Source organism: Octopus bimaculoides, chromosome 1 (genome assembly GCF_001194135.2).
Source record: "Octopus bimaculoides isolate UCB-OBI-ISO-001 chromosome 1, ASM119413v2, whole genome shotgun sequence".
Classification (NCBI taxonomy): domain Eukaryota; kingdom Metazoa; phylum Mollusca; class Cephalopoda; order Octopoda; family Octopodidae; genus Octopus; species Octopus bimaculoides.
This window is the reverse complement of record NC_068981.1, coordinates 154,023,820-154,050,123: the sequence shown is the minus strand read 5'-3', so window position 1 is coordinate 154,050,123 and position 26,304 is coordinate 154,023,820. Positions and strand designations below refer to the sequence as shown.

Sequence of the window (26,304 nt, the reverse complement as noted above, 5' to 3'; positions counted from 1 at the left end):
CACGAAAACGGCCACGCTCGAAATGGTGTCTTTTATGTGCCACCCGCAGAAGAGCCAGTCCAGGGGCACTGGCAACGATCTCGCTCGAAAACCCTACAAAGGCCAGTCAGGCGGTATATATATATATATGTCTGTCTGTACGTATCGTCGTCGTCGTTTTGGAACAGATTAACAGGAGCTGGTAAGCCAGAGGACTGTGCCAAGCTCTATCGTCTGCTTTGGCCTGGTTTTTACAGCTGGATGCCCTTCCTAATACCTGAAAGCACTCAGTACACTATGCCATATGCCCACGGGCATATGGTATAGTAGAGCATGGGCTACTAACCCCAAGATTCCAAGTTCGATTCCAGGCTGTGACCTGAATAATAATAATAATAATTACATTGAAAAATATCTTAGGAATGAGAACCCAGATTCAAAATTTCTCTAAAACACCTGATGAAGGCTGGAGGGTATATCAGCTTAAACGTTGTGTTAATAACAAACAACATGAGGACAAATATCCATCAAATGTAAATAATGTACATAATTCCTCATCTCTTAAACATAGAACTGTATTTTTTCTGATGTTTGTTGAGTTTTCTGCCATCAGTGCTATATTTTTCTTATAGTAATCCTCAACATTTAAAAAATAATTTCTTTATGGAGATGAGACCATGGTAAAAAAGTCAAAAAGGAAGTATATGAATTAGAACAATAGATTATTACATGGTTCACACAGTAGAATAAGTTAGTCTGCCTATGAGAAAGAAACATATCAGAGCTCTTTATCTCCATATATGCACTTTTAAGGAAAAGTTCTGCCTGACTTTGCACTTGTTCCTTACAATCAAAACACTTATGATATTTTATGAACTGTTAGTATTTAAATCAGTGGTTCCCAGAGTGGGTGGCTTTGCTCCCCTGGGGGTGGTGGAAAGATCCAGGGTGTGTTGAAGAAAAGTGGAGTGTTAATGGAAGTAAACACAACAAAATAATGTGTTAATTAGGTTAGTTAGGTTAAGCTTTGATGGAAGTAAACACAATAAAATAATGGGTTAATTAGGTTAAGTCTTATTTGTGAAATGCAGTTGTTTTGAATTTGCTGCAAAAAGTGGTCTATGTTTGTGGTGGTGGAAGGCGGGGGTGGGTGGACTAGGTATGTGTCTTGGGTGCCAGGGGTGGGGGACAGTCCAAAAATATTTGAAAACCTCTGATTTAAAATATGTTGATGTAGAGCATCATTAGATTCCTTGGATTTTAGTGTTTCACTTTAAATTAGTTTACATTTAATTCAAAGAACCCATTATTGTTATAGATATCTATTTGTTTGTTTTTATGTCTGTTTTTCCATGCTAGTATGAGTTGAATGAATACATAATTGAGGCATTGTTGTACAAGTGGATGCCCTTCCTGTTGATAACTGTTTCCTGTTATTAAAGAAAAAGAATTATACAATTATAAACCTACAGTGGGAGACATAATTGATTTCAGTATATGTAATATACACTGGAATATATTTTACGAGGATGTTGATGGATATTTATTTAGCAACTAGATAATGGACATTTATTTGAATAATAAATATTTTGCAATTAGATAATGCATATTTGATATTCAGGCAATTGAAATTTGATATCCAGACAGTGGACATTTGGTATCCAGTCAATGGATACTTGGTACCCAAACAATCAATAAACCTTGTAATAAGCTTTTGGGATTTGACTTTGTTTTCCATAGGATGCCAAAATATTTTTCTTTATAGAATTTGGAAGATTTTCTGTGTTTAATAATTGTTGCTTGTCTTTCAGATTCTTGATCGTCATCCAGAAGGCCTTTATTCTTCTAAATTATGTTCTGCATACCAAGTAAGTATTGAATGGAATTTCTTACATAAATTTTCACATGTTCGAAATAAGAATGCTTCATATATCATGCTCTGACAGTATTAGGAAAGAGAAAAGATGTTTAACCCTTTAGCATTCAAATTATTCTTTCATATGTAATGCTTATTTATTCACATTGTTTTGAATTAATCCTGCATTATCTTGTAGCTTCGAGATTTCAATGATGGATTGTTTATTTTAGAATGACATTGTAGGGTAGGTGTGAGAGGCTAGATCTAGCCAATTTGTACATAAAAGAGGTAGAAAATATTGTTCAGATATGGCTGGTTTAAATGCTAAATGGTTAAGGAGGATCAAATGAAATGCAAGTGTGTAGTGCATGAAAAACATTCTTTCAACTGCTTGGTAGGTTCCCTCAAAGTAGCTGATGGCTTTTGTTACCTAAGCAACTGAATTAGCAGTGAAGGTGACTGTTGCAGAAACATAGTAGCCAGAGTAAGACTGAATTTGAGAGAGATTGAGGAGCTGTTACCCCTGTTGGCAACAAAGAGATTCTTTCCTTGTGAGAGGCAAACTGATAATGCATGTGTATGAACTGTAATGTTGTTTTGTAGTGAAAAGTGGGCTTTGAATGCAGATGTTTGAAGGCTGGAAAGAAATGAAGCAAGCATGTTCCATTGGATGTAGCAGGGTACAAATGAGCTGAGAGAAAAACTGGATATAAGAGGAATCGTATGTAGTATAAAAGAGAGAAGACTCAGCTGCTATGGACGTGTGATTGTATGGAGGATGACAGTTTGATAAAGAAGAGTCAAGTGGTCTAAGTGGAAGAAACTTGCAATGGAGGAAGATAAAATTTCACAAAGGTGATTGGGGATATCAAGGAGTGAGATATTTTTCATTATGTGCTTTTTATGTGCCAGCACCATGTAAGAACCACTCATGTCAGGGCCATGTAGACAGAGCTTTTGCTCATGCCGTGTAACAGCACTTTTGCCAGTGCCACATGAAAAGCACCCAGCACACTCTGTAAAGTGGTTGATGTTAGGAAGGGCTATAGAAACCATGCCAAATAGACAAATAAATCTTTGGCAGTTCTTCAGTTGGCCTGCTCCTGTCAAACCCATGCCAATATGAAAAACAGACATTAAATGATGATAATGTGAGTATGCACACACAAATAAGTACAATGCTTTTTTTTTACATAGACCTCTTATAAAAATCCTTATCTCTTGATATGATACCACCTGAGTAATAGTAGTTATGACCAAGTGAATGGTGATGATCTATTGTAAGCTCTAATAGCTGTTAGTGAGACAGGCTTGGAATCTATGCTATTTGGTCAAGTTCTGTACCACAAATGACAGACTGCACACAAAGGTAAAGGTATCACAAGGTTACCTGCTTGAATACTGTCACTAAATACTTGAAAAATATATTAATGACTAATAAATTGATAAACAAATCTTATGAAATCAAGCAATACCTCTACGATTGATTACTTCATTTATCTTGATTTTCATTTTACATTATTTTCTCAAAAAGCCAAATATATTTTGGAGACACTGTTTTTTTTGTTTTTTGTTTTTTTTACAGAAACATCATGGTTCTGAATTGGATTATCGAGATATGGGCTTCCTAAGTGTAATAGATTTAGTTTCCAAATTGGACACAGTCCACATTGTGAGGCCTGCTGGCAGTGGAGATTGGATCTTGTATGATACTAAGAAATCTAAAGAAACTGCAGAGAAGTTGGCAAGTAAGTATATATGTTCATTGTTGTTTTCCATTGCTTTGTAGACTATAAGGAGAAAATTGTTTTTAAAATGGAACCTATAACAATTTCTTAATACTTTACCATCCTATTCAATATAGCAATTTCATTTTGCATTATAGAAATCTATGACTTAAATTTGTTCCCCATTTTGTGAGAGGAGAAAACTGCTCAACAACAGTTAGTAGGGGTAAAAGTGATTTGATCACAATTTCTTAATGTTTTCATTAACTCAGAGAAATATACAACTCTGAGAAGTGTGCATGTAGTATGTTTTGAGATGTTTCATGTTTCTCGGTTTGAGATTGTCTCTGGTGTTTTCACAATAGTGAAATGTGGATATATAAGTTGGTTCATAGCTTGAAGTGTAAGTGCTGATACTGGCTGCTTTTAATTATCCCTTCTCTTCTGTTGCTATGCCAGTTAACTTCCCAAGATTGTAGTAGCAATAAAATAGGAAGTAAAAAGAAAAAAAGATGGTTGCTTCAAGTCCAGAGTGTTAGAATTACTGAATATTCAACATTTTTATTACCATATTTTTGTTGAAATATGCTGCCTTTGTTTTGGCTAATTTTGAAAATAATGAGAAATTTAGTTAGATAACTGTGTCATTTTATTAAGTTGGTGTTGGGATATAAATTAATTTGAAATTTTGATGAAAGTTTTCATTTAGTTTTCTTTAAAACAGGAAGTTTGTATTGTAGAATCAGGAGTGGTTTTGGGTAGATTGGTGACAGAAAATTAAGAGAGCAGTTTGATGACTCATCAGCTGAATTCCAAATCCTGTTGAAACTACCTTTGGGTAAGACTTGCAGTAGACTTAAAATTCACTACTGAAGTTGATTCCAAGAAGGGGTGGGGATATTTGGCGATAAAACATCTGTACTCAAAATACTTGAAATTCATCATCATCATTGTTTAACGTCCACCTTCCATATTTAACAAGTAGAATTATCAAACGCATGAATCTAGGACAAATAGAAACGGTTTATCTTGCAAAGTGTCTTAATCAATTTAAAAGTTTGTTTTTAATGAAAAATTTTAACTGTTTACTTTATCATCTACAATTGGTATTTTAGCTCTTATTTTTTTTTTTTTTTTTTCTCCCCAAATAGATCAGTTGCATTCTCTTGAGTTAAATAAAAGTAAGCTAACCAAAGAAAAAGAAAAACAAGTCCGATTAAGTATTTCCAAAATGATGGAATCTTTTCCAAATGGACTAAATCTAGATTGCTTTATGGAGAACTACAAGGTGAGAAATATTGATATCAACAAAATTTTCTTTTTTTTTTTCTAATTGATGCAGTTTCTTTCTATTGTGTTATTTGATATCTGAAATTTTGCCCTTTCATAACAATCGCCATTTACAATTCATCATCATCCTCATCATCGTTTAACGTCTGCTTTCCATGCTAGCATGGGTTGGACGATTTGACTGAGGACTGGTGAAACCAGATGGCTACACCAGGCTCCAATCCAATTTGGCAGAGTTTCTACAGCTGGATGCCCTTCCTAACGCCAACCACTCAGAGTGTGTAGTGGGTGCTTTTACGTGCCACCGGCACGAAGGCCAGTTAGGCGGGACTGGAAACGGCCACGCTCAAACGGTGTATTTTATGTGCCACCCGCACAAGAGCCAGTCCAGGGGCACTGGCAACGATCTCGCTCGAAAGTCCTTACACATGCCACGGGCACAAGTGCCAGAAAGGCGACGCTGGGCACAGGTGCCATCCCGATTTCGCTTGCGCCAATAAGTCTTCACAAGCTGAGTTTCGTGTCCAATGAAGGAGACGACGTTGGCACGGGTGCCAGTCATCGAATTTAGTTTGGTTTCAATTTCACTTGCCTCAACAGGTCTTCGCAAGCGGAGTTTAGTTTCCAAAGAAGGAGAGGTACGCATAAGTGGGCCGGCTACACCCCTGGCAGAGGCCTTGGATTTAGGTCTCACTTGGCTTGCCGAGTCTTCTCATGCACAGACTTGGTAATTACTGCACAGAGTATAAAATTTGTTTCCAAGTGTTATACTGTTGTTTAGCCACAGGTCATCCCTGAAGAAGATGGCCTATGATCAAAATCATTCCAGTTGTTTGTGACTCATTTTTTTTTCAGTTTTAATTTATCCAAGTACTCTCATTTTCGACTTTGAAGGTGCGTAGTCAAAAGGGAACTTGGGATTTTATTTTTGAAGCCTTGGAAATATAGAAATATAAGGGCAAGATGAATTTATGATATTGCTTTCAGTAATGTGGTCATTATTGACTTTTAGTGAAAGCATTTTAGAATTCTTCTATTTAATCTTGGAAGAAGTAATAATTTGTAGTTTCTCCATTTATTTTACTATTCCTTTTATTTCAGGCAACAACAGGATCAGAATTTCAACCCTCAGATGTTGGTTATAAAAGCCTGGAGAGCTACATACTCTCACTGGCCAATAATATTATTGAAATAAGTTACTCTGGAAATGGTTAGTATATGTTTTATATAATGTGTGTGTGTGTGTATATATGTATAGGTAGGTATATATATATATATACACACACACACACACACACACACGTTTTATAAAATGTTTTCTGTTGTGTGTGTATTTGCATAGCCTTTTGTGTGACACAAGAGATAATTATTACTCTCCAACTGGTCTGTTGAGCAGCAATCTGGACAGGTCATATAGTTTATATCTGTAGAGCACTCATTTACTTGTATCTATGAGGTTTTAATGAACAATTTGATTTGAGAGTCAAGACTAGTCTAAGATAATCTGGTATTAAGTAAATTTATTTAATATTAGATATGTGTGAATGTTCATGGTTTTCTTGTTAGAGAAGCCACCATTGTTAATAGTTCATATTAAAGAATCCTATTTCCTTTTCCTGGTTTAATGTTTACTACCAGAATCAACAACTACGGACAAGAAAATTATATTATAAAATTTTGAATGTCTGAATGTCCAAGATGAGATGTTAATAGCTTTATAATTTTTCAGGCTATTAACCTAATTTCTATAGATAAGGCATTTTGTTTTTTGTAAATATTTACATCTACATACATCTGGGCTGAATTCAAACTAGGAGCCTTTACTTCTAAACTATATGTTGTGCATGCCTCATTACATCAAAGATGAGGTTAAAAGTTTGAAAAATTATATTTTTTGTAAAAGTCTAGATTAATATTAAATAACAGTTCCTTGCAACTAAATATCTTACTTGGTAGGTTGAATATTGATAATAGCTTTCTCCAAGTTTTCTTTTAAATAAAGAAAATGTTTTTATCATTTAAAAGTTATGGTTGTCTCATAGAAGTTACTATTCAGGTTAATGAGCAAAATGGCTTTAACTTGAACTGACTTGAGATTTGAGAGGACTGTGCCTCAGGCAAGTTTGATTGTGCAATTTGCATTCCATTTGGAATATGGCTCAGAAACACTACTCCATTAGAGCAATGAACTCTCATTTCAAAATCTCACTGGTTTGTTAGTCATTTGCTTGAGATGACTTTTTAAAATGGGTAAAGATTATTAAAAAAAGTGTTAATGTATGTTTTTACTAACGTGTAAATTCTTTTGTGGTATATACTATTTTAATACCTTTAAAAATTCTCTGTTTATTTTCATCTCTATCAATTTGTAAAAGAAATTCTTTTCACTTTTCTATGACAGCATGTTTGACTATAAAATCTGCAAAAAAACACAACTCTAATGAAAATCAGCAACGTATACAACAACCTGTTCCAAAACATTCTGTGGTATTAATCATTTATTAATTATACTTCTCATTCCTGCCTCTTACTTTTGCTTGACTCTTCTGTTTTTATTGTTTTAACCATTTTTTTGTCTATTTTTCTAACAAGAAAACTTCCCTGTTATGTTTCATTTAATTTTCAAATACTCAAAAATTTAGTAGTTAGTAAAATAACTATAACTTTTTTCATTAGTTGATATATTTACCAGGCATTTGTAATAGAATGCAACTAAATGTACTTATATAGCACTGATAGATTTTAATTTAACTATGAACACTTTAAAGTTAGTGGTTTGCTTGAATAGTATCAATAATATTAAGGGATGGTTTGATTGGTTTAATTTCTGCTTACACATAATACAGTTGAGGTTGGAAATAAATTCTTTCCAAGTAATTTTTTCCCTGTATATGTTTTGTTGGACACAGTTTGAAATATCCTGAAATATTTTTGCTTACCTCCTCATATTCCAGTGCTCTCTTTGTGAGCCTGGGGTACTTGTTAATTCAGAATTCATGGAGACTAGTGATCAGACGAGGGCATAAAATTCATAATTCTCCAAAATGTTTTCATGTAATTTTGGAGTTTTGCATTCCATTGGCTACTAATTAACTGTTGAATACTATTATATCCACACACTAACTCAATGTGTGTGTGTGCATGTGCACTTGTGTGTTCTTTTAATATAAACGTTTTTGTAATGATATAAGTGTGTGAGAACTTAGAATATCAATCTCATACCACCAGCTTCTTGTAGTTTGACTTAGTGTTATGAGTACTGTATATAGATTGCATGTTTACATATGCATAAATATATGCATATGTACATTATACACACACACACACTTGATTTTAAAATGCTTGCCTATTTCCCACTTTATTATTTCTTATTTAATGTGATATATTTAAGAATGTTCAAACTAATGTTACAACCATTTCAGAATCCTCCCCAGTCTTTATCCATTACATCCTTACCAGAAGATGCTGTTGGTCCTGGTGTGTCATATCGACTTCTTGATATACCAAATAACATCCATTTCGTTGAAGTGTTTGTTAGCAACATTGAAAACCCAGGACATTTTTGGTTAAAATTCCGAGGAAAAGCATACTCTGTTGCTTTGGAGAATTTGATGGATGAACTTGAGTAAGTTAAATTTATTGATTGATATGAGAAAACTTTCTATTAACCCTTTAGTACTAACACCAGCCATATTCAGCCCAAATATTCTACCTGTATTATGTTCAAACTGGCCATATCTGGTCTTGCACACCTATCCTACAAATGTCATTCTAAACATTAAGTTATCTCAAAGCTATGAGATAATGCAAGATTAATTAAAAACATGTGAATACACAAGCATTACTTTTGACAGAATAATGTGAACACTAAAGGGTTGAAGATTATTCACTTATTGTAATCTATTCATCTTGTGAAACCTATTTGATGGCTTCTCATAATCACATGCAGCTTTCATAGGAAACTAGGCAAGTTATGCCAGTATATGAACTTGTTGAAAAAGATGACATCTCACAGAGTAGATTTGAGTTTCCATATGTAGTAAATGTTTTGTTAAATTGAACTTTTTTGTCATTATACCTCAGATCTTTCGGATGGTGTTCAAATTCAAAATAAAATAATTTTTTTGTTTTTCCATCCTGGCATGGATTGGACAGTTTTGTTTACAGCACATCTTATTACTTGGCCTTTGTTTTCTGATACACACAACAAAAGATAAAACTACCAACCTTTGTTGTTACGTATGGTCTTTACAGCTAGATGCCCTTCCTATCACTAATCATTTTACAACATGGCCTGGATGCATTTTATCATATCACTGACACAAGAATATTTCAATTTTTGGGAATATTAAAGGCTTATTTTGTTTTAATTTATCCAACTATTTGAGAGTTTTAAAGTAAAATTCACAACTGGGATTTTCTATTTAAATATAAATTAACTGGAGATTTTAGTAGGAAATTGGATATAATGCAACAAAGGAGTTAGAAATGAAGAATCTCTTATAGTCACAGAAGTCTGGTGCAGGCTTTGGCCTTGCCAGTTCTTGTGGCACCATCTCACCCATGCTAGCATGGAAGACAGACGTTAAATGATGATGATGGAATGACTTGATCAGTGTTTGTGATAACAAAAAGTTGTTCATAAAGTGTTTTATAAAAATGTTTGTTAGAAAGAAATTATGTTGAATAACAATGAAACCTAAAGAGTTGAGTATCTAAATATTGGCACAGAATAAAATAATTTGTAGGTGTGTAATATAGATCTATTGAATTTCAAACATTAAATTGTATACCTGATGAAAAATACATGAAGTATCAGGAAAATCAAAGTAGAGGTAATTCAAAGAAAGCAGACAGAATGAATCAAAGAAGAATTTAAAGAAAATTAAATTAGACAATATGAAGAAACAAATGTTTAGATATATTTGATTTTATATTCTATTGAAGAGTGTTCTCTAATCTTGCACGATCGTTTAGTTACCAGCCATGTGCCCATTCATGTAATCAATGAATTAATATTGTTTTTTGTTTTTTTTATAGATTATTATATTATTCCTCCGATGCTGATGCCTATCATGTTCCAGATGAATACATTTGTGTAGGCTTAGTAGCAGCAGCTATATATCCCGAAGATCAAAATTGGCATAGAGTTTATGTTACGAAGGTACCAAATGTATCCTTTGTTGAGGTAAGTATTACAAAATATCATAAAAATATTATTCCTAAAATTTAACAGTTCTCTCTTGGTTCCTTCAATATTTTGATGGAATATCTCCGTAGCATCTTAAACATTTAATCCTTTTCAATGTCAATCTTCCTAACACTGTCTCTGTTTCAATGATACAAAATTATTTCTTTGTAAATTTTAAAAATAAAGTCTTCCATCATGGTTTTTTTGTTCTAAACACAACTTAATACTGAACCAAAAAGTTATTCTATTTCTAAATTGTTTAATATTTACAAAATAAATTGAAATATATAGCCAGAAATATTATTATCAAGCATGTCAAACCTTTATATAAAGGTTGCATTGCTTGTTTTGACAATCTGCTTATTTTCTAAAATATAGCATTTTAAATTTCATGCTGTCCAGCACATTAACCTTACATTTAGAAAAGGAATGTATTCTGTTATTTTTTATTTTGAATTCTTTGTTATTTATGCAATATTTTTTTTTATATCTTTGAAAATTTTCTGCATCCATTTGTAACCTGTGTAATTTTATTGGTTTACAGGTGTATTTTGTTGACTATGGCAATACTTGCACAGTCTCTCGCAACTCTCTGCGCTTACTTCGGTATGTTAGAACCTCTTTTCTAACAGTTCATCTTCTTTACTTCTCCCAATAGCTTTGAATCTGAGGGTTCTAATTTTATGTCTTTTACAGAAACCATTTCTTAAGTCTACCAATGCAAGCAATAGAAGGAAGATTAGCAAATGTAAAACCAATTAATGATGTAAGTTATTTAAAGATTTTCATGTATAATACTTGTTTACATGCTTACAAAATCAAAAAACAATACAGCACCCATGACTTTTGGAAACATCTTTTTCACACTGAGAATTGCTGAAGCATAACAAGTCTCAGTATATTACTTTTTAAGTAGGTTATATTTACGCAGTTATACATACCTCTCCCAATAAGAATTTTTTTTTTTTTCCTTCTTTGAGATTTAGATATTTTTTACAGAAATTTAGTGCTTATTTTTCTAGTATCTTGTAAAAATGATTCCACCCTTCGTATAGAAGCATCACTAAGGCACCAAAATTATTAAACTATTTAGCCCTGTAGCATTAGTCATATCCAACCAAAATATTCTACCCAAACTGGCCAAATCTGGCCTCTTGCACATACTGTACAATATCATACTAAAAGTAAACAAGCTGTGAGATAATGCATGATTAATTCAAAAGAATGTAAATAAATAAGCATTACATTTGATAGAGTAATCTGAATGCTAAAGGGTTAAAGAGAATCCAGTTTTTCTGTTTGTACTTTTTTTTTTTTTTTTACACCATTACCATATATATGTGTGTTAAAATAGATAAGCATTCACTTTGCATTGCTTGTTTTGATATTAGTTGTTAACATTCAGAATTGTTTTATGTTTCAATGTAAGTTTTGATTTATTTCTTTAGGAATGGAGCACAAAAGCCAGGAACCGTATGTTATCTCTGTGTTTCAACAAACCACTAATTGCTCTTGTTACACAAGTGAAGGTATATTTTAATTATTATTTAAACATTTGTTTAAAAACCAATTTTTTTTATTTTCTATAACTCTTTCTTTCTTTAAAAAGAAAATTGCTGTCATTTTCAAAGAATGGCTACCCAATCCCACCATGAATTTTGACTATATAAGACAGTTACTGTTCTGTCATTTGATACTATCCTACTGGAGACTGCTTCAATTTTATGATACATGACCTCTTTTAAGAGTTTACAGATAAAGATTCCAATCTCTCATAAGTTTCTCTTCAAAGAATCTTCCAAATAGCTTAAATGTAAAAGTTAGTTGCTTCACTAAACCTCTCTATTCCTGATTATTTCCAAAATTAATTAAAACAGTAGTAAACAGTAATATATTTCATGAGAGAAAATTTGTCACAAAATAATTGATGTATTGAAACTTATGAATCACTGCAACTTTCTTAGGCTGATGGTAAATTATTTTAAAAATATTTAGGCTTATGCATTCTTGTCGACTTACTTCTGTTATATTTATTTTTTTTTACACTTAATTGCTGATAATTATGTTAAAAGAATTCATTTTGTTTAGGGCTGTAGGTGGGTAGAATAATCCCCAGACACCATCCAAATGTTATCCAATTATTTGTCTTTTATCTTTTTGTTTAGGACCGTATAATGTCTGTCTGTCTGACAGATACTTCTGACAACAAAATTGACATTCATATTAATGATGTCCTTGTGGCTGAAAAATACTGTATATTTTATCCTGATGACAATGATCCTGACACAGATGTAAGGATAAAAATATTTACACTTCATTATTTTGTTGTTTTTTTCCCCACATTTATAGCAGCTAATAATTGTGGTCCTTAGGTTCATAAAATAACTTAACAAAATATAGTGATAATAAAATATTGTATTCTCTTCTTACATTTAGAAATTTCCTCAAATTTGAATTTGTTTATGATTACAAAGAGATCCATGTAATGAAACTAAAGCTTTGATTATAATATTTCTCTATAAACAATGTTTTCAGTTAATCTAATGTAAAGGTTTATGTGAAAGTTATTCCCACTATCTACTGCTGAATTGTCCACATAGCTGTCCATGAGAGAAATTATGTAGTGTAATACTCAAATCAGTTACCCGAAGAGGTTGATTTTAATGTTGCATAATAAACATATCACAACAAAGCTTAACAAGAACTGATGGACTTGAGAACTAAATGTGAAGATTTACTGGAGGCTGTTTTGCACTTTGTTTTAAGGTTATTGCTGTTGTCCTCAAGTGGTTCATATTCTGTTGTACTCGTGTTACCAGAATATGAATTAGACAGGTGCAGGTATGGTTGTGAGGTTAAGAAATTCACTTTGCAACCAGGTTCAGTCCCACTTTGTAGTACTTTGGGTGAGTGGTTTCTACTATTACTCGGGGTCAACCAATTCCTTATGAGTGGATTTGGTAGACAGATACTGTTTTAAACTCGTGTGTGTATATAGATATACATACACACACACAAAGTGGAGGTGTGTGTGGCTTAGTGGTTAGTGTGTTGGACTAATGATCCTAAGATTGTGGTTTCGACTCCTGGACTGGGCAACGTGTTGTGTTCTTGAGCAAAACACTTCATTTCATGTTGCCCCACTTCACTCAGCTGGCAAGAATGGGTAATCCTACTACGGACTGGCATCCCATCCAGGTGGGAGATGTATATGCCATGGAAGCCAGGAAACTGGCCCTTCTGAGTCAACACGACTTGAGGTAACTTTACACATACAGAGATGAAGTGCAGTTTGGTTTTGTCCATGATAGAAGCAGTATTGATGTCATCTTAGTGAGAAGTATTTGGCTAAAAGTAATTCATTATGCTTAACATTTGACACTCATTTTGTGATCTAGAGATTGACAAATGGCTTGTGAGAGTTAGCCACAAGTACAATGACCCTCTTATTCATCACTGTTCTCTAGGCTATAACAGGGAAATTTAAGAAAACAATCTGCACTTGGGAACTTCTGTGTGCTGAATGCGCTTCATTCTTTATAGCAAAATTTGTTGTAGAATTAGTAAAACAATTCCTGTTGTGGAAGCAAAACCTGAAATCAAAGGGCCTTGAAGTTAATTAAGACTAAAATATTTGTAGACAGGGAAACTGGTAGGGCTCTACTCCTATTAGGTAAATGGCACTGCTTGACATGTAGGAAAGGTGTAGGCAGGAATTCTGTATAGTGTACTCAATGCAAGCTATGGACACACAAGAAGTACAATGGTATCACTAGAAGACCTGAGGGTTGGCAACAGAAAAGTATCTCAAAAACAATTTCCCATCTAGACCTTTCTAGTTTGAGAAAACAAATATTAAACAATTTTAGATGTATTGTGGGAAGGTTATACTGCTAATAAACTCATACACTGTGGTTGTCATTTACTTCTGTTTTAATGTCATAAATTTTTCATCACACCATTGAGACTTTTCAACAATTTCAAATTCTTCAACTGATTTTTTTCAAAATCAGATTTTATACTGCAAATGTCTTTCATTGCTACATTGACATTTAATAACATTAGAGTCTGTCATTAATAGAACATTTCCATACAGTTTAAAGAAACATTCCCAAAAGTTTAAGGTTAGAACATCTTTGAAAGACATCCATCATATTTATTTGTTATGATTTAGTGTAATCAATTTTGTGTAGAGCACAATGACATGGAAAATTGTTTTAACATATAGGCTCTAAATTTCTTAATAGGCATTGTAGTGTTCTTATAGCTTAAACTTAATTGCTAGAATAGTTAGCAATAGGAGTGCTCTCCATCATTTTAAATGATATTGCTCTTATTATACATTAAATCTTTAATGACTTTCAAGAGCTGTCCAACTCAGTATAGAAAATTATATAAAATCATTTAAAAGTTGACATCAAATGATAGCTTGGCTGTGTAACCTATAGTATCATGGAAAAATAGATATTGTCAAAAAAACTTATTGTTTTTCATTGGTTTAATAATCGACAAATTGATTGATTACTTTCTAGATTTTTTTAGCCCTTTTCAAAGGCAGAAATTGCAATTCTTCATTTTTCTCTTAAATAAAAATACACAAACAATTTTATTGCAGTGCAGTTTCATTTGTTTATATAAAAACAAAACATCTCTTTGTAATTTGTACCTCCACCAATCAGATTTGCTGTAAAATAAGTTGCACATATTTTTGCTGATGGTGATTGTTACATTTTAGAGATGCAGTCTGCCAGAAGGCACAAATAAAAGAATGCCAACAAATACTAATATAGGCTATCAACATGAGCCAGTTCTTCCTCAACAAACCCCAGAATGGTTTCCACATGCAGTCTACCTACAGTCTTTGGTTGCACTGGTGAGTTAGTTCAGTGTCAGCTATCCCAGTAAAAGCTATCCTGTCTCTCTATCCTAGTTATTTGCTATTTCTTGACCATAATGGGAAAAGAAATTGCTGCTATTTTATTTATTTATTTATTTGTAACCTGGTCATCCTGCAAGCTTTGTTAGTATTTTGTTGTCCTTTCCATACTATTGAATAAGCAAGAAGGCATTTTCTCTTAGTCGGCTGTAATAGCATTCAGCAACAGTTACAATTTTGACTTTGAGAGCAAATATTATTCCTAATGAGGAAAGAACATACAGATGAAGGATTGTGTTATGCATTTTAACTATGTTGTATATTTGTTTTATTTTGGATTTCAGTATTTTATATTCTTTGCTGATTCTGTTCTGGTGTAGCAACTCTAGCTTTTTCTCTTTCTCTCTCTCTGGAGTTTTAAAATATAAATGTTCTTTGTTTTGCATCAATTTTCTTAGTTCAATTATGTCTGCATGGGAAATATACAGTCAGCATAATTTGATTTGAAATTTATAAAAAATAACTTTGTGTGAGTTATGATGAAACTTGTAAATTCTGCTGTCAAATTTGCTTGTAAGCTATGAAAAAATGTTTTAATTTTATTCTTAGTCAGAAATTAAAGACAAAAATTATGTTGCTTGTACGTTTATATTGTAATATTAAGCAAATTTATTAACAGGGATATCAAATTTGCCTCTTATAGAAAAGCATCCTAGATAAAAGAATTTGAATCTCCAATAACAGTTGATGAGATTTCACATCATTTATTGGTCAAATTAATGTGTTGCTGAGATGCAACATTTTGCATGTTTTAAAAGTCTTTAAGAAGGTGCAATCCAGTGATTCTGTTAAATGAAATTTGATGAAAACTGAATACAGATTGATTTTTACTTCTCCAGTTCATGGGTCTTATACAGAATTGATTGTGTGATAATTCAGAATTTTTATTTTTAATTATCAATTGTAATTTATTCTCAGAGAATATCTCCATCTTCAACAAATACTATCAAAGTTTAACAGTTTACTGATAACTATTTTACATAATAGCTTAATTTGCAATAATCAAATCAAATCATTTAGGTTCTCTTTGAAGATTAAATCTAGGCTTGAAAATAGTTTCAAATGCATATGTTCTGTGGACACACATACACAGTGAGTTATGTCCTTTGTATCTGCATCCAATTTTAGCTTTAATACTTATGGAATGATCTTTTTACTTATCTGTTTTCTTTTTTAATATATTTTTTGTTTCTGTATTGTAAATTATTTAAAAATCTCTGTTTATTTTGGATTCTTCACTATTACAAATATATACAAAAAGAATTTTGTTTCTAGCCATTTTCTTCCGCCACAAAATTAAAACTTTTATTTATTATTCATTGGATAATGTTTTAGTGATAGCATGTTTCTTCCCAGATAGTATTAGAGGATTATTTCAATCTCCAGTAAAGATAATCTTTGGTTAAGAAATGCATTTTTTTTTTTTTACATGTTCTTGAAACTATCTTCTTGTAAACTAATCCTGTATTAGCAATAGTTTAACCATTCCTGTGCAATTAGTTAGAATCTTACCTGTAGTTGTTGTCTTTTGTGCTAAACTTCGTCATGTTAAGTTGGATACACAAAGATGTGCAAATATATTATTTGATATCAGAGATTATTATGAAAATGATTTAATCAGAATACTATGTTTACAGCTCAATAATTTGTGTGGTAAATCTTTAGGTCAAGAAATATGTTAAATTCACAGAACAGAGAACTAAAATAATTGTTTGGTAAATACTGTAGACAATCAGAATCAATAATTCACACAAGTAGTTAAATATAATTTCATGAGAATGGAGTTCTGTCTCAAAGCTGATATTTAAAATTTGTTTACAAGAATACAGTAAACTTCTTAAATTATGGTAACATATTTAAGTATTTCATGCTAACTTGAGTTGCATAATTTCCTCCCACCTTTTTTTCCTAGTAATTTCTTATTTTCATTATTTAATGTCTGCTTTCCATGCTAGTATGAGTGGATGGTTTGATGGGATCTGTTGAGCTCCAGTGTCAGCTTTGGTATGTTTTCTACAGCTGGATGCCCTTCCTAACATCAATTGCCTTAAAATGTGTACTGGGTGCTTTTTGAGCACCTGTGTGTGCCACCAGCACTAGTGAGGTTGCTAAGTAAATTGCAAGACAAAAAGAACAAGAAAGGAAAAATTCCCCACCATGACTAAATGGGAGCGGGTGGCTTTATGCCAGGTGCTGATAGGCTAAGTATGACAAGTACAGGTATCTTGTTATGGATAAGGTACCCCACATTATATAAGGATGAGTTATAGTAACTGCGAAGATGATAAAGATGGGAGTGGTGGAGTGCCAGAGCAAACTTACGGTACAAAAAGGTGAGCATAAGAGAGGATTTGGTCTGTGGGGTAGTTTCATAAGAATGTGAAGGGAGAGTATCAGATAATTAAAATTGAGGGTAGAGATGAAAAACAATTGTGTACATTTTTTTTTAAGTGCAAACAGTAATAATTTATGCATAAGTGCTTTGATATAGTTTTTTTTTTTTTTAAATAATAAAGAACATTTTGTGCTAAAATTCAGTTTCTCTAGATATAAACTTTTATATAAAAAAAAAAGTAACTCATGAGGGAAGAGAGTACAAGTACATAGATGAAAAGTTTGAATCTTACTGCAAATAATGTACCATATGTTTCATAGTGAAATAGTTGTCATTTGGGAAAATATCCCGTTGTAAAATATCTTTTGCTCCTTGCAATCGCAATCATTACCCATGACCACTGCAGCTATTGAGGTTGTCTTTCATGTTTTATAAATGTTTTCTTGTATTATTGATTTCTTCTTGGTTTGCTTATTAATGTATGTACTTACTTGCATAATTTTGGTATTTCACTGAATCTTTCTGCTATGTTTTATATTCTGTCTTTAATGCAACTAAACTGAATCCTTTTTAGTTATTTCAGAATTGTCCAAAACCTGAAATTTCTGGCATCTCTGAAGAAAATATTTTTTCTGAAATTACCAAGGATTCTCTGGATCAATCTGTCAGTCCTAGTCAAAAACAATATGACATTACAATGACATTACAACAACAGATCGAACACATTAAAACTTCAAACTGCAAAGTAAATGGTACACAAGGCATATTTCCAATTTAAAAATTTTTTACTTTTTATTTTCTAATTTTTTTTTCTTTTGATCCATAAAAACAAAGCCCATCTTGTTTATCATTTTAATACATGACAGAAGGCTAATCTAAAACAGTTCCACTTTCAATTAATGTTTATCAAATTAAAATATTTGTTTATGTAATTGATTTGAATTCCCTCTCCTCATTAGGTGTGGCATAAATTTAGATTTAAATGTATGGAAAAAACTATTCTTGCTAATGTTATAAAGTACAAACATACCTAACTCATAAATTCCAATGCTCTTAGTATGTTTGACAGTATACTAAGTTGTTTTTTCTTTTTTTTTTCTCTCAGTGCTTTCTTTCTAATTCAGCAGTAGCATTACTACAAATGTTTAAAAATGAAAATATTTCAGAAATGAGAAGAAATTTCCATTATATTTTATTAAGTACACCCACATTAACATACAGTAGTACAGCATTGTATTGTAATTTCCTTATGCTTCCTACATTTTCCAGGAAAGATGCATTCAGAAACAACCAATATTAATCCTGGATCTCTTGCCACAGGCACATGTGAAGATAAGATCAATAAAGAAGTGAGTTAAAGAATTATCACCGTCAGTCTTTTAAATGAGATTTTATTTGCTGGATACTGGTCTCACATCAGTGCCACATAATTGCATCTATGCCATTGGCACATAAAATGTACTCAGCACACACACTGTAAAGTGGTTGGAGTTAGGAAGGGCATTCAGCTGTAGAAACCATGCCAAAACAGACAATTGGAGCCTGGTCAGTTCCTCTCAAACCGTCTAACCCATGCCAGTATGGAAAACAGATGTTAAATGATGAGGAATGAGCTGCTAACACTCTAAAATGCTTAAGTAAGATCTACATTGGGATATTGCTGACACCTGTGGCTGCTATAAACACTAGTATTCAGGGTAGAAGCCACAAGTAAATAGCAATGATTTATCTAACCTCCCAGATGAGTTGTATTTTGTATTGCTCCAGTAAAGGCTCACTTAATACACTGGTCTCACATCGCCTCTGCTTTATTCTACACAGCCAGCAGTAATTACTGTCACTCGACCTCTGCTAATGCACTGTCTCATTTCCTACCAACTTCCACTCCTACAAAATTGGTCTCTGTTTCTCTGGAGTGGCGAGATGCCACCCATGTGTCTTATCCTCACATGGTCTAGACTTGGCATACTGCTACATTTTTTCTACCCAGAGCATCAACTTTCTAGAATTCATTCCCTGCCTGTGTTTTACCTGCAGATGTGAACTTACAGGATGTTCAAATAGAACATCAAACATATCAGTCTTATCAGTGCTGGAAGGCAGGCAAATGGCTGTGGCACAGCCCCTTTTGGACATTTCCATTAAAATAATGGTTTCAAATTTTGGCACAAAGCCAGCAAGTTTGGAGAAGGTTAAGTCAATTGCATCAACCTCAGTGCTCAATAAGTGCTTATTTTATTGACCCTGAAAGGATGAAAAGCAAAATCGACCTCAGCAGAAGTTGAACTCGGAACCTGAAGATGAACAAAATGTTGCTAAGCATTTTGCCTGGCATGCTAACGATACTCACTGCCTTCTATTCCATTAAAAATAACTATAGAGAATTCTTGAAATCAGTTAATTTACTTTGTGAATATTATTTGAGTTCACTGCTGATAATATATTTTATAGTAATGAGGTTTTGCATGGGTAGTCTTTCATGTAGTTCCTCAGTTTATTTTAACCGCTTCAACCAAGACCATGCTGGTGCTCTGTTAATATATGAGAATGTTAGTTATTAAGTTCCTTATGGATTAGAAATTTTAGATACATTTGTGTATCTTCTTTCAGCCTTCAAGAACAGAGTCAGACAACAAATTACCTCCTCCGGTTAACAAATGTTCCAAAAGTGAAGTGGTTGTGCGTCCTACAAGTATTTCTACTATGCCAATTACCAATTCTATATGCAAAGTAAATATGAATCCTGGCAATTTCTTATCAAACAACCTACATACCTCAGACATCTCAAAAGAATACCCTATCAGTCAAGGAAATAATTTAAAGCCATTTGTTCAAAGGTAAATAAATCATGTATTTTTCTATTATTGACTGGTCCCATTTCTTATACTTTTATCTGTCCTCTCCTAACATAAAGCTGTTTCATTGGGGTTCATATTTTGAAAACTACTTGGTGGCTTGGAGAAAGCACCAAGTACATGTTGTAAAGTGGTTGACATTAGGAAAAGTATATATCTATAAAAACTATGCCAAAGCAGACACAAGAGCATGATGCAATCTTTAGATCCATTGGATCCTGTTGAACCATCCAGCCTGTGCTAGCATGGAATTTGGATGTTAACCAATGATGATATTTCAAAGGTGATGTGTGATTTAGCAGAATATTTTAAATTAAGGATAAGTAAGGGCTACTAATTGATTTAGGATCAAACTTAGTTGACATCCATTTTGTGTTGGCTTCTTTTATTACTATGGAGAATGCTCAGTTACTTTTTTACTTCCCATGTGTAAAAAACCACTACAAATCTTCCTATTCTGATCTAACTTTGTTTTTTTTTTTTACATAAATCAATAAGTGGAACTGCTCTGAACATGACTGTTTTTTTTTAGGGCTTCTGGGGCTGATGGAAGGGAAAAGGACCAGACACCTGACCCAAATGCATGTAGTGAAACAGAATTTATATAGCAGGTACCTATGGGCCAGGTGTTAGCATTAAACTGGACAACAGATTGAGTCTACCCTAAGAACAGGAAAAGTTCCTCAAACAAGGCTGCAACACAGCCTTTCTTCATCACCATCATCATCATTTAACGTCTATTTTTCAAGCTGGCATGAGTTGGGCAGTTTGACAGGAACTGGTAAATCAGGAAACTGTACCAAGCTCTGCTGTCTGTTTTGGCAAGGTTTCTATGACTAGATGCCCTTCTTGACACCAGCCACTTTGCAGAGTGTACTAGGTGCTTTTTACATAGCAGCAGTGAGGTCACCAAGTAAATTGCATAAGACGCATCAGCTGAATGGGGTGTAGTATTGAGGGACAAAAAAAACGTCTTGCATTAGAGGAGGAAACATAGCGACCTCAGGTGGAGAGAGTGAAGATGATAAAGATGTGATGAAAAGGGGGCAGGGGCTGTATACCCAAGTTGCAGGGAGGTGTATATGGTGAAGTTGATTGGGGATTGGAGAGGGTGAGTGGGTGGGTGAGTTAAAAATTATGAAAGCACTGTAGGAGCTGGTGGGGGGAATTTCATTCTTAAGATTTTAGTTGTCACAAAAGAATGTACCATGCAGTGAGATTAAACCTCAATCTATGTATTTGTAATGTGAAAGTCTTAACCATGCCTGCATTTAGACTGGGTTTTTTTTTGGGGGGGGGGGGAAATTGCAGCATAACATCTTCAATGAATCCTGCATTATTTTGTTATTATCTACCATTTACTTCAATTCCTCTGCATTCAGTAACAACTTCATGCATTAATTTTCTGTTGTCCTTTAGTTTGTTATTGTATTTTTCCATGGATTTTAAAAAAACATTTTACTGGTTTCCTTTTGGAGCCTCTATGCATGGCTGGCTATTCAAGGGCTAGAAATAGCAGTCAACTCACTTTCAACTGCACCTTACCATCTTAAAAAAAACACAATGAATGTAGCACACAGTATGCCTGAAAATAAGATGAAATGGTTATGGTTGGAATGCCTTTCATCATAGATTAGTTTGGACTTAATCTTGAAAGTTAATGTGATTATTTAACCTTTTTCATATTTTTAGAATAGAACTCACTCCTGAAATTGCAATCCACCTCTTCAATTTCAATGGAACTGCCTGTATCTCAAGCTGTGAACTTTCATCTTTCTTCTGGAAGATTGACATTATACGAACAATGGTATTTATATCAAATCTTTCCTCTTTTTTTTTTATACAATTTTGTACATTCTTTGTGTTATTTCTCATGACATCCAAAACGGTCAGGGAAATCTAATAATGAGCAAACCAGCAGGTGATTTGTGGTTTGGACTGTTCTTCAGTGAAGGGGGATTCTATCATTATGCCCTGTTTCTCTGTATTGTCTCTGGTTAGACTAAATCCAACTCAAGTCCTTTGACAAATTTGCAACTTCATATCTGACTTACTTAGACCGAAGTACTCCTGCACCAGATGATGCATGGGGAAGTCAAAATACTCAAGTAGGATTGGTCAACAGTCCCCCTCGGTACATCATTCCATCATAGATTTACCAGCTGAAGGCGCCTGTTGATCATCTGGTGCCAGTTCATTTTCGGATGTCCCTTGCACCGTTGCCTCTAAAGGTTTAACTTAAGTACTTGGTTGGTGAGTGTGTTTGTCAGGAGTCCTACATGTCCCAGCCAACTCAGTAGGCACTTGTAGATGGTGATGGACACTGGGTATTGATCTACTCTTCCTCTGAGCTCCTCGTTGTTGATAGTTTTTCATATCTAGCATTAGTGAAATATTTCCCTGTCTTTGCTTCTACAACTGTATGCAGACAAAACTAGTAATTAGGGCTGCCTGGTATTTTGTCATTTCAGTAGAAGACAATTGTCCAAGTGCTGCACAGTAAGATAGAACTCAAGACCAACTCTACATCCACACCACCATGTTTGCACCTATATTAATATTAAATACTTTTTATTACTTTTGTTCTCTCTTTCTCTGACTTTTTTTCTAGTTTAACAAATCAGTTGATCTTTAGCTACATGTTTGGAAAGATAGATTACAAGTCTATAATTCTGGAGATAACTAATTCTTTATTTTTCATTTCCAGCTTAGACGTGTAAATCTTGGAATCTCAAAAGTTATAATCTGTCAAGAAGATTACGAAGAATTGTTTAAGGAACTAGAAAAGTGAGTAATCCACTATATGATATATATATCATCATAATTTTTTTCTTTTGACTGACGTCAAAATTCATTAAATTTTCTTCTAATTTAGTAATTATTGTGTTCTAGTGTAATTTTGTCTTGTTTCAGTCATTAGGCTGTGGCCATGTTTTGGTACTGCCTTGAAGAATTTTTAGTCAAACGAATCGACCCTAGTACTTTTTTTCCTTAGCTTGGTACTGATTCTGTCGATCTCTTTTGCAGAACTGCTAAATTACAGGGATGTAAACACACTAACACCAGTTGTCAAGACAAACACAAGACACACACACACACACACACACACACACGACAAGCTTCTTTCGGTTTCTGTCTACCAAATCATCTGCCATGTGGTTGGGAAGCAACCTTCTTACCATACAGCCATGCCTGCAACTGTAAATTTAAGAAAATATTTCATAAAATTACAATAGAATTAATATCATCGTCATCTAATTTGTTTTGTAAATAGTTTTGTTGGTACTTGCCAACAAGAAACTCTATACATTAGCTTGACCTGTAACTGAATCTCTGTTAAATTACACCCTACTATTTTACGAAAGGAAGGATATGCTTAATAATTTAGTCCTCTATGACTATGCCTGAAGAAAAGATAGGTTGGTTGTGGTTGAAACACCTTTGATAATAGACTGGCTCAGTTGGGAATGGTCTGGAGCAAAACAGCCTGTTTTGGTCTATTCAACTGAAATATAGTGTTTCTTGTGTGACTGTTGTAGGGAATTAGTAATAATGGTACACCTCTCCCATGTGACGAATGGAATAACCTAGTCACTATAAGTATAGAGAAGTACGTGAAGTACCAGGATATGTAGCAGGTGGTCAGAGATAGTCGTATCTTTACTGGTTTTACTAAGTATACTTTATACCAAAGTGGGTGTTATAACAATCCAACATGTTAAGAATGGTGACAAGGATTTCATAAACTTGACAAGGGTTTAAACAACTCTCAGGGAATTAATAAACTCAACAAGGATTTAAACAACTCATGAGGAATTAATAAGCTTGACGAGGGTGTAAACAACTCACGAGGAATTAACAACTCATGAGATGTGAACAAACTCAAAGTTTTTCTTATGTGAATTTTATGAAAAAATTATAAAAGTATGGAAATTTGTTGGCAGGTTTGCTTGAGTTGCAAAAACAGCAACAACAGCAGATACAACTGCAAGAGCAGCAACAATAAATAATATTACAGCAACAAATGCTGCAATTACTGAAGTCATTCAGTTTTTCTTTAACAGTTCCACTCACAAGGCTTGGTAGAAGATACTTGCCCAAAGTGCTGTGCAGTGGGACTGAATCCAGAACCATGTGGTTGGGAATTGAACTTTTCAATCATGTAGCCATAAATTCACACTATTTTCATTTATAATTTTTAACCAGCCAGGAACACTCTACATAAAAGAATTTGTTGTTGATATTTTATTACAAATATTTTACCTATTATTCCCTTCTCTTTTTCTGAAATTAATCCAAATCTATTGTTAAATTATAGATTATTCAAAAATAGGATTAAAAAAATTCCTTCTTTGACAATAACTTATTGAGCTGCTTTTGTTATTCTTTTAGTATTAACTTTAGTGGTTTGAAATCTGGAGATGACCATAAAGATTGGTTGACTTTGTTCCGGCTTGAAGAGTAAGTATTATTTCAATGACTAAAACTTTACAGCTGCTGTTTTTCTATTTGTAAGGAGGGATTATTTTAAGGACTTGGAAATATTTATTAGTTAACACATAAAGACATTTCTTTTTGTTACAGAAAAAAGAAAAAAATGTGTTAGATATTTTAATCAGAAAGAATGATTGGAAGCAGACATCAGATTAATTATTTTTATTTTTTTACAATTATCTTAATTGCTGAGTTGCAAAAGTTTTTCCTGCTACTTATATTAAACTTGAATATACCTTCTTGTATCTCCAACAACTAACATAGATCTCACGACATTGAAACATCCGATTATGTTTGTATGCAAGGGTGTGTGTGCTATTATTTTTAGCTTACAACAAAATTAAAGAATAAAATAGAATAGATTTTAAAATCCTGACAAAATTTGCAAGAGTCATTTGAAATGAAAGCATTTCTTTGAATTGTCAGATAATCCTGGTTAGTTGTTAATTAAGAATTTTCAGCTTTGAAAGGTTTAATTAGATGGTTCTAAAAATACACAAACACTCAGTACATAATCTAATTTATTGGTCACAGATAAAGAAATTTGTCAATCTTTGCAAAAATTTAGATTTACTTCTTTAAAAGTTGTGTAATCTTGCATGGTACCCTATCAGTAAGTTCTTTATTATGTTAAATATGTTGTTGATTTCTTTATTTCTTTCAGTGTCCCTCTGGTTTTAGAAACTTTTTGTCATCCTTCTGCTGAGTTAAAAGCAGCTGTTAACAAAGCAATCCAAGAGTTTGAGCCCGATGATAATTTTTGGAAAGTAGGTAACCAATTAGTCAACTAAGTGTTCATCATTTGCTTTTATTTCTGACTGGTGACATAAGTTAAGATTTCAAAATAGTAATTTTGTTTACTGTGAGAAATTTTAAATTAAATACAATCTATTTATTTACTGTTGATATTTTTTTCTAATGAGGAAATTGTCTTATAAAGCAAATGCTGCAGCTTGTACTGCCTAAATTAACCTAATTCTCTTTAAAATTGTCTGTTATATTTATAGTATTCTATTATTAATATGTAAACATATGCAGTCAACATCTGTCAGCTGCATCTATCAGGTTGGTTTATTGTGTGTGCTAATGTTGTAATTATTTTGCACAGTTGTATATAGTCAGGTCTAGTTAAAGTGACTAACAATTTGATGTTGAACACATGTTCTCGATGTACTGTTTAGATAAAAGTAAGCAATGAGATACAGTTATAAAGATGTTTGAAGTCTTGAACTTACGGTTTTGAACTTGTTTAATTATTTTAAACACAAAAATTAGTAGCAAAGATTTACACTTTTAATATTCAGATAACATTAGAAGGAGGTTAATAAATACTTAAATCTTTCTTGGTAATGCTGAAGGAAAAAGTTATGACTAATATAGTTAATTTGTAGGTGACACTAAGACTGAACATACATACACAAACACACACACACACACATGCAGGGGTTGGACAAAAGAATGGCAAAACCTTAAAATTTCAAGCAAATTTATTTTAAAATGGGGTAGGACTGCCTTTGACAGTAATTACAGCTTGAATTCTATGAGCTATGGACTTGTACAAAGTTTGAATTGTTTCCAAAGGAATTTTTGTCCATTCTTCAGCTAAAGCAGTCTCCAGTTTTTGCAGTGATGATGGGGG

The 26,304-nt window shown here is 33.1% G+C and overlaps 1 protein-coding gene across 11 annotated transcripts in view; it reads left to right on the top strand.

Moving 5' to 3' along the window:
• The window catches only part of LOC106868430 (tudor domain-containing protein 5), a 90,170-nt gene that overhangs the window by 51,096 nt on the left and 12,770 nt on the right, over positions 1-26,304 (top strand). For 8 of the 11 annotated variants that reach the window (XM_052971691.1, XM_052971656.1, XM_052971664.1 and 5 more), the window contains 19 exons: positions 1,791-1,847; positions 3,423-3,585; positions 4,716-4,852; positions 5,956-6,064; positions 7,256-7,341; positions 8,277-8,479; positions 9,895-10,042; positions 10,590-10,651; positions 10,742-10,811; positions 11,494-11,574; positions 12,211-12,336; positions 14,781-14,918; positions 17,891-18,068; positions 18,586-18,665; positions 19,927-20,153; positions 21,864-21,978; positions 22,879-22,958; positions 24,564-24,632; positions 25,330-25,432. In XM_052971691.1, coding sequence (XP_052827651.1) covers positions 1,791-1,847; positions 3,423-3,585; positions 4,716-4,852; positions 5,956-6,064; positions 7,256-7,341; positions 8,277-8,479; positions 9,895-10,042; positions 10,590-10,651; positions 10,742-10,811; positions 11,494-11,574; positions 12,211-12,336; positions 14,781-14,918; positions 17,891-18,068; positions 18,586-18,665; positions 19,927-20,153; positions 21,864-21,978; positions 22,879-22,958; positions 24,564-24,632; positions 25,330-25,432 — 2,232 coding nt within the window. The remainder of the gene's footprint in view (positions 1-1,790; positions 1,848-3,422; positions 3,586-4,715; positions 4,853-5,955; positions 6,065-7,255; positions 7,342-8,276; positions 8,480-9,894; positions 10,043-10,589; positions 10,652-10,741; positions 10,812-11,493; positions 11,575-12,210; positions 12,337-14,780; positions 14,919-17,890; positions 18,069-18,585; positions 18,666-19,926; positions 20,154-21,863; positions 21,979-22,878; positions 22,959-24,563; positions 24,633-25,329; positions 25,433-26,304) is intronic. The other 3 variants (XM_014913682.2, XM_014913684.2, XM_014913683.2) reach the window with 3 other exon arrangements.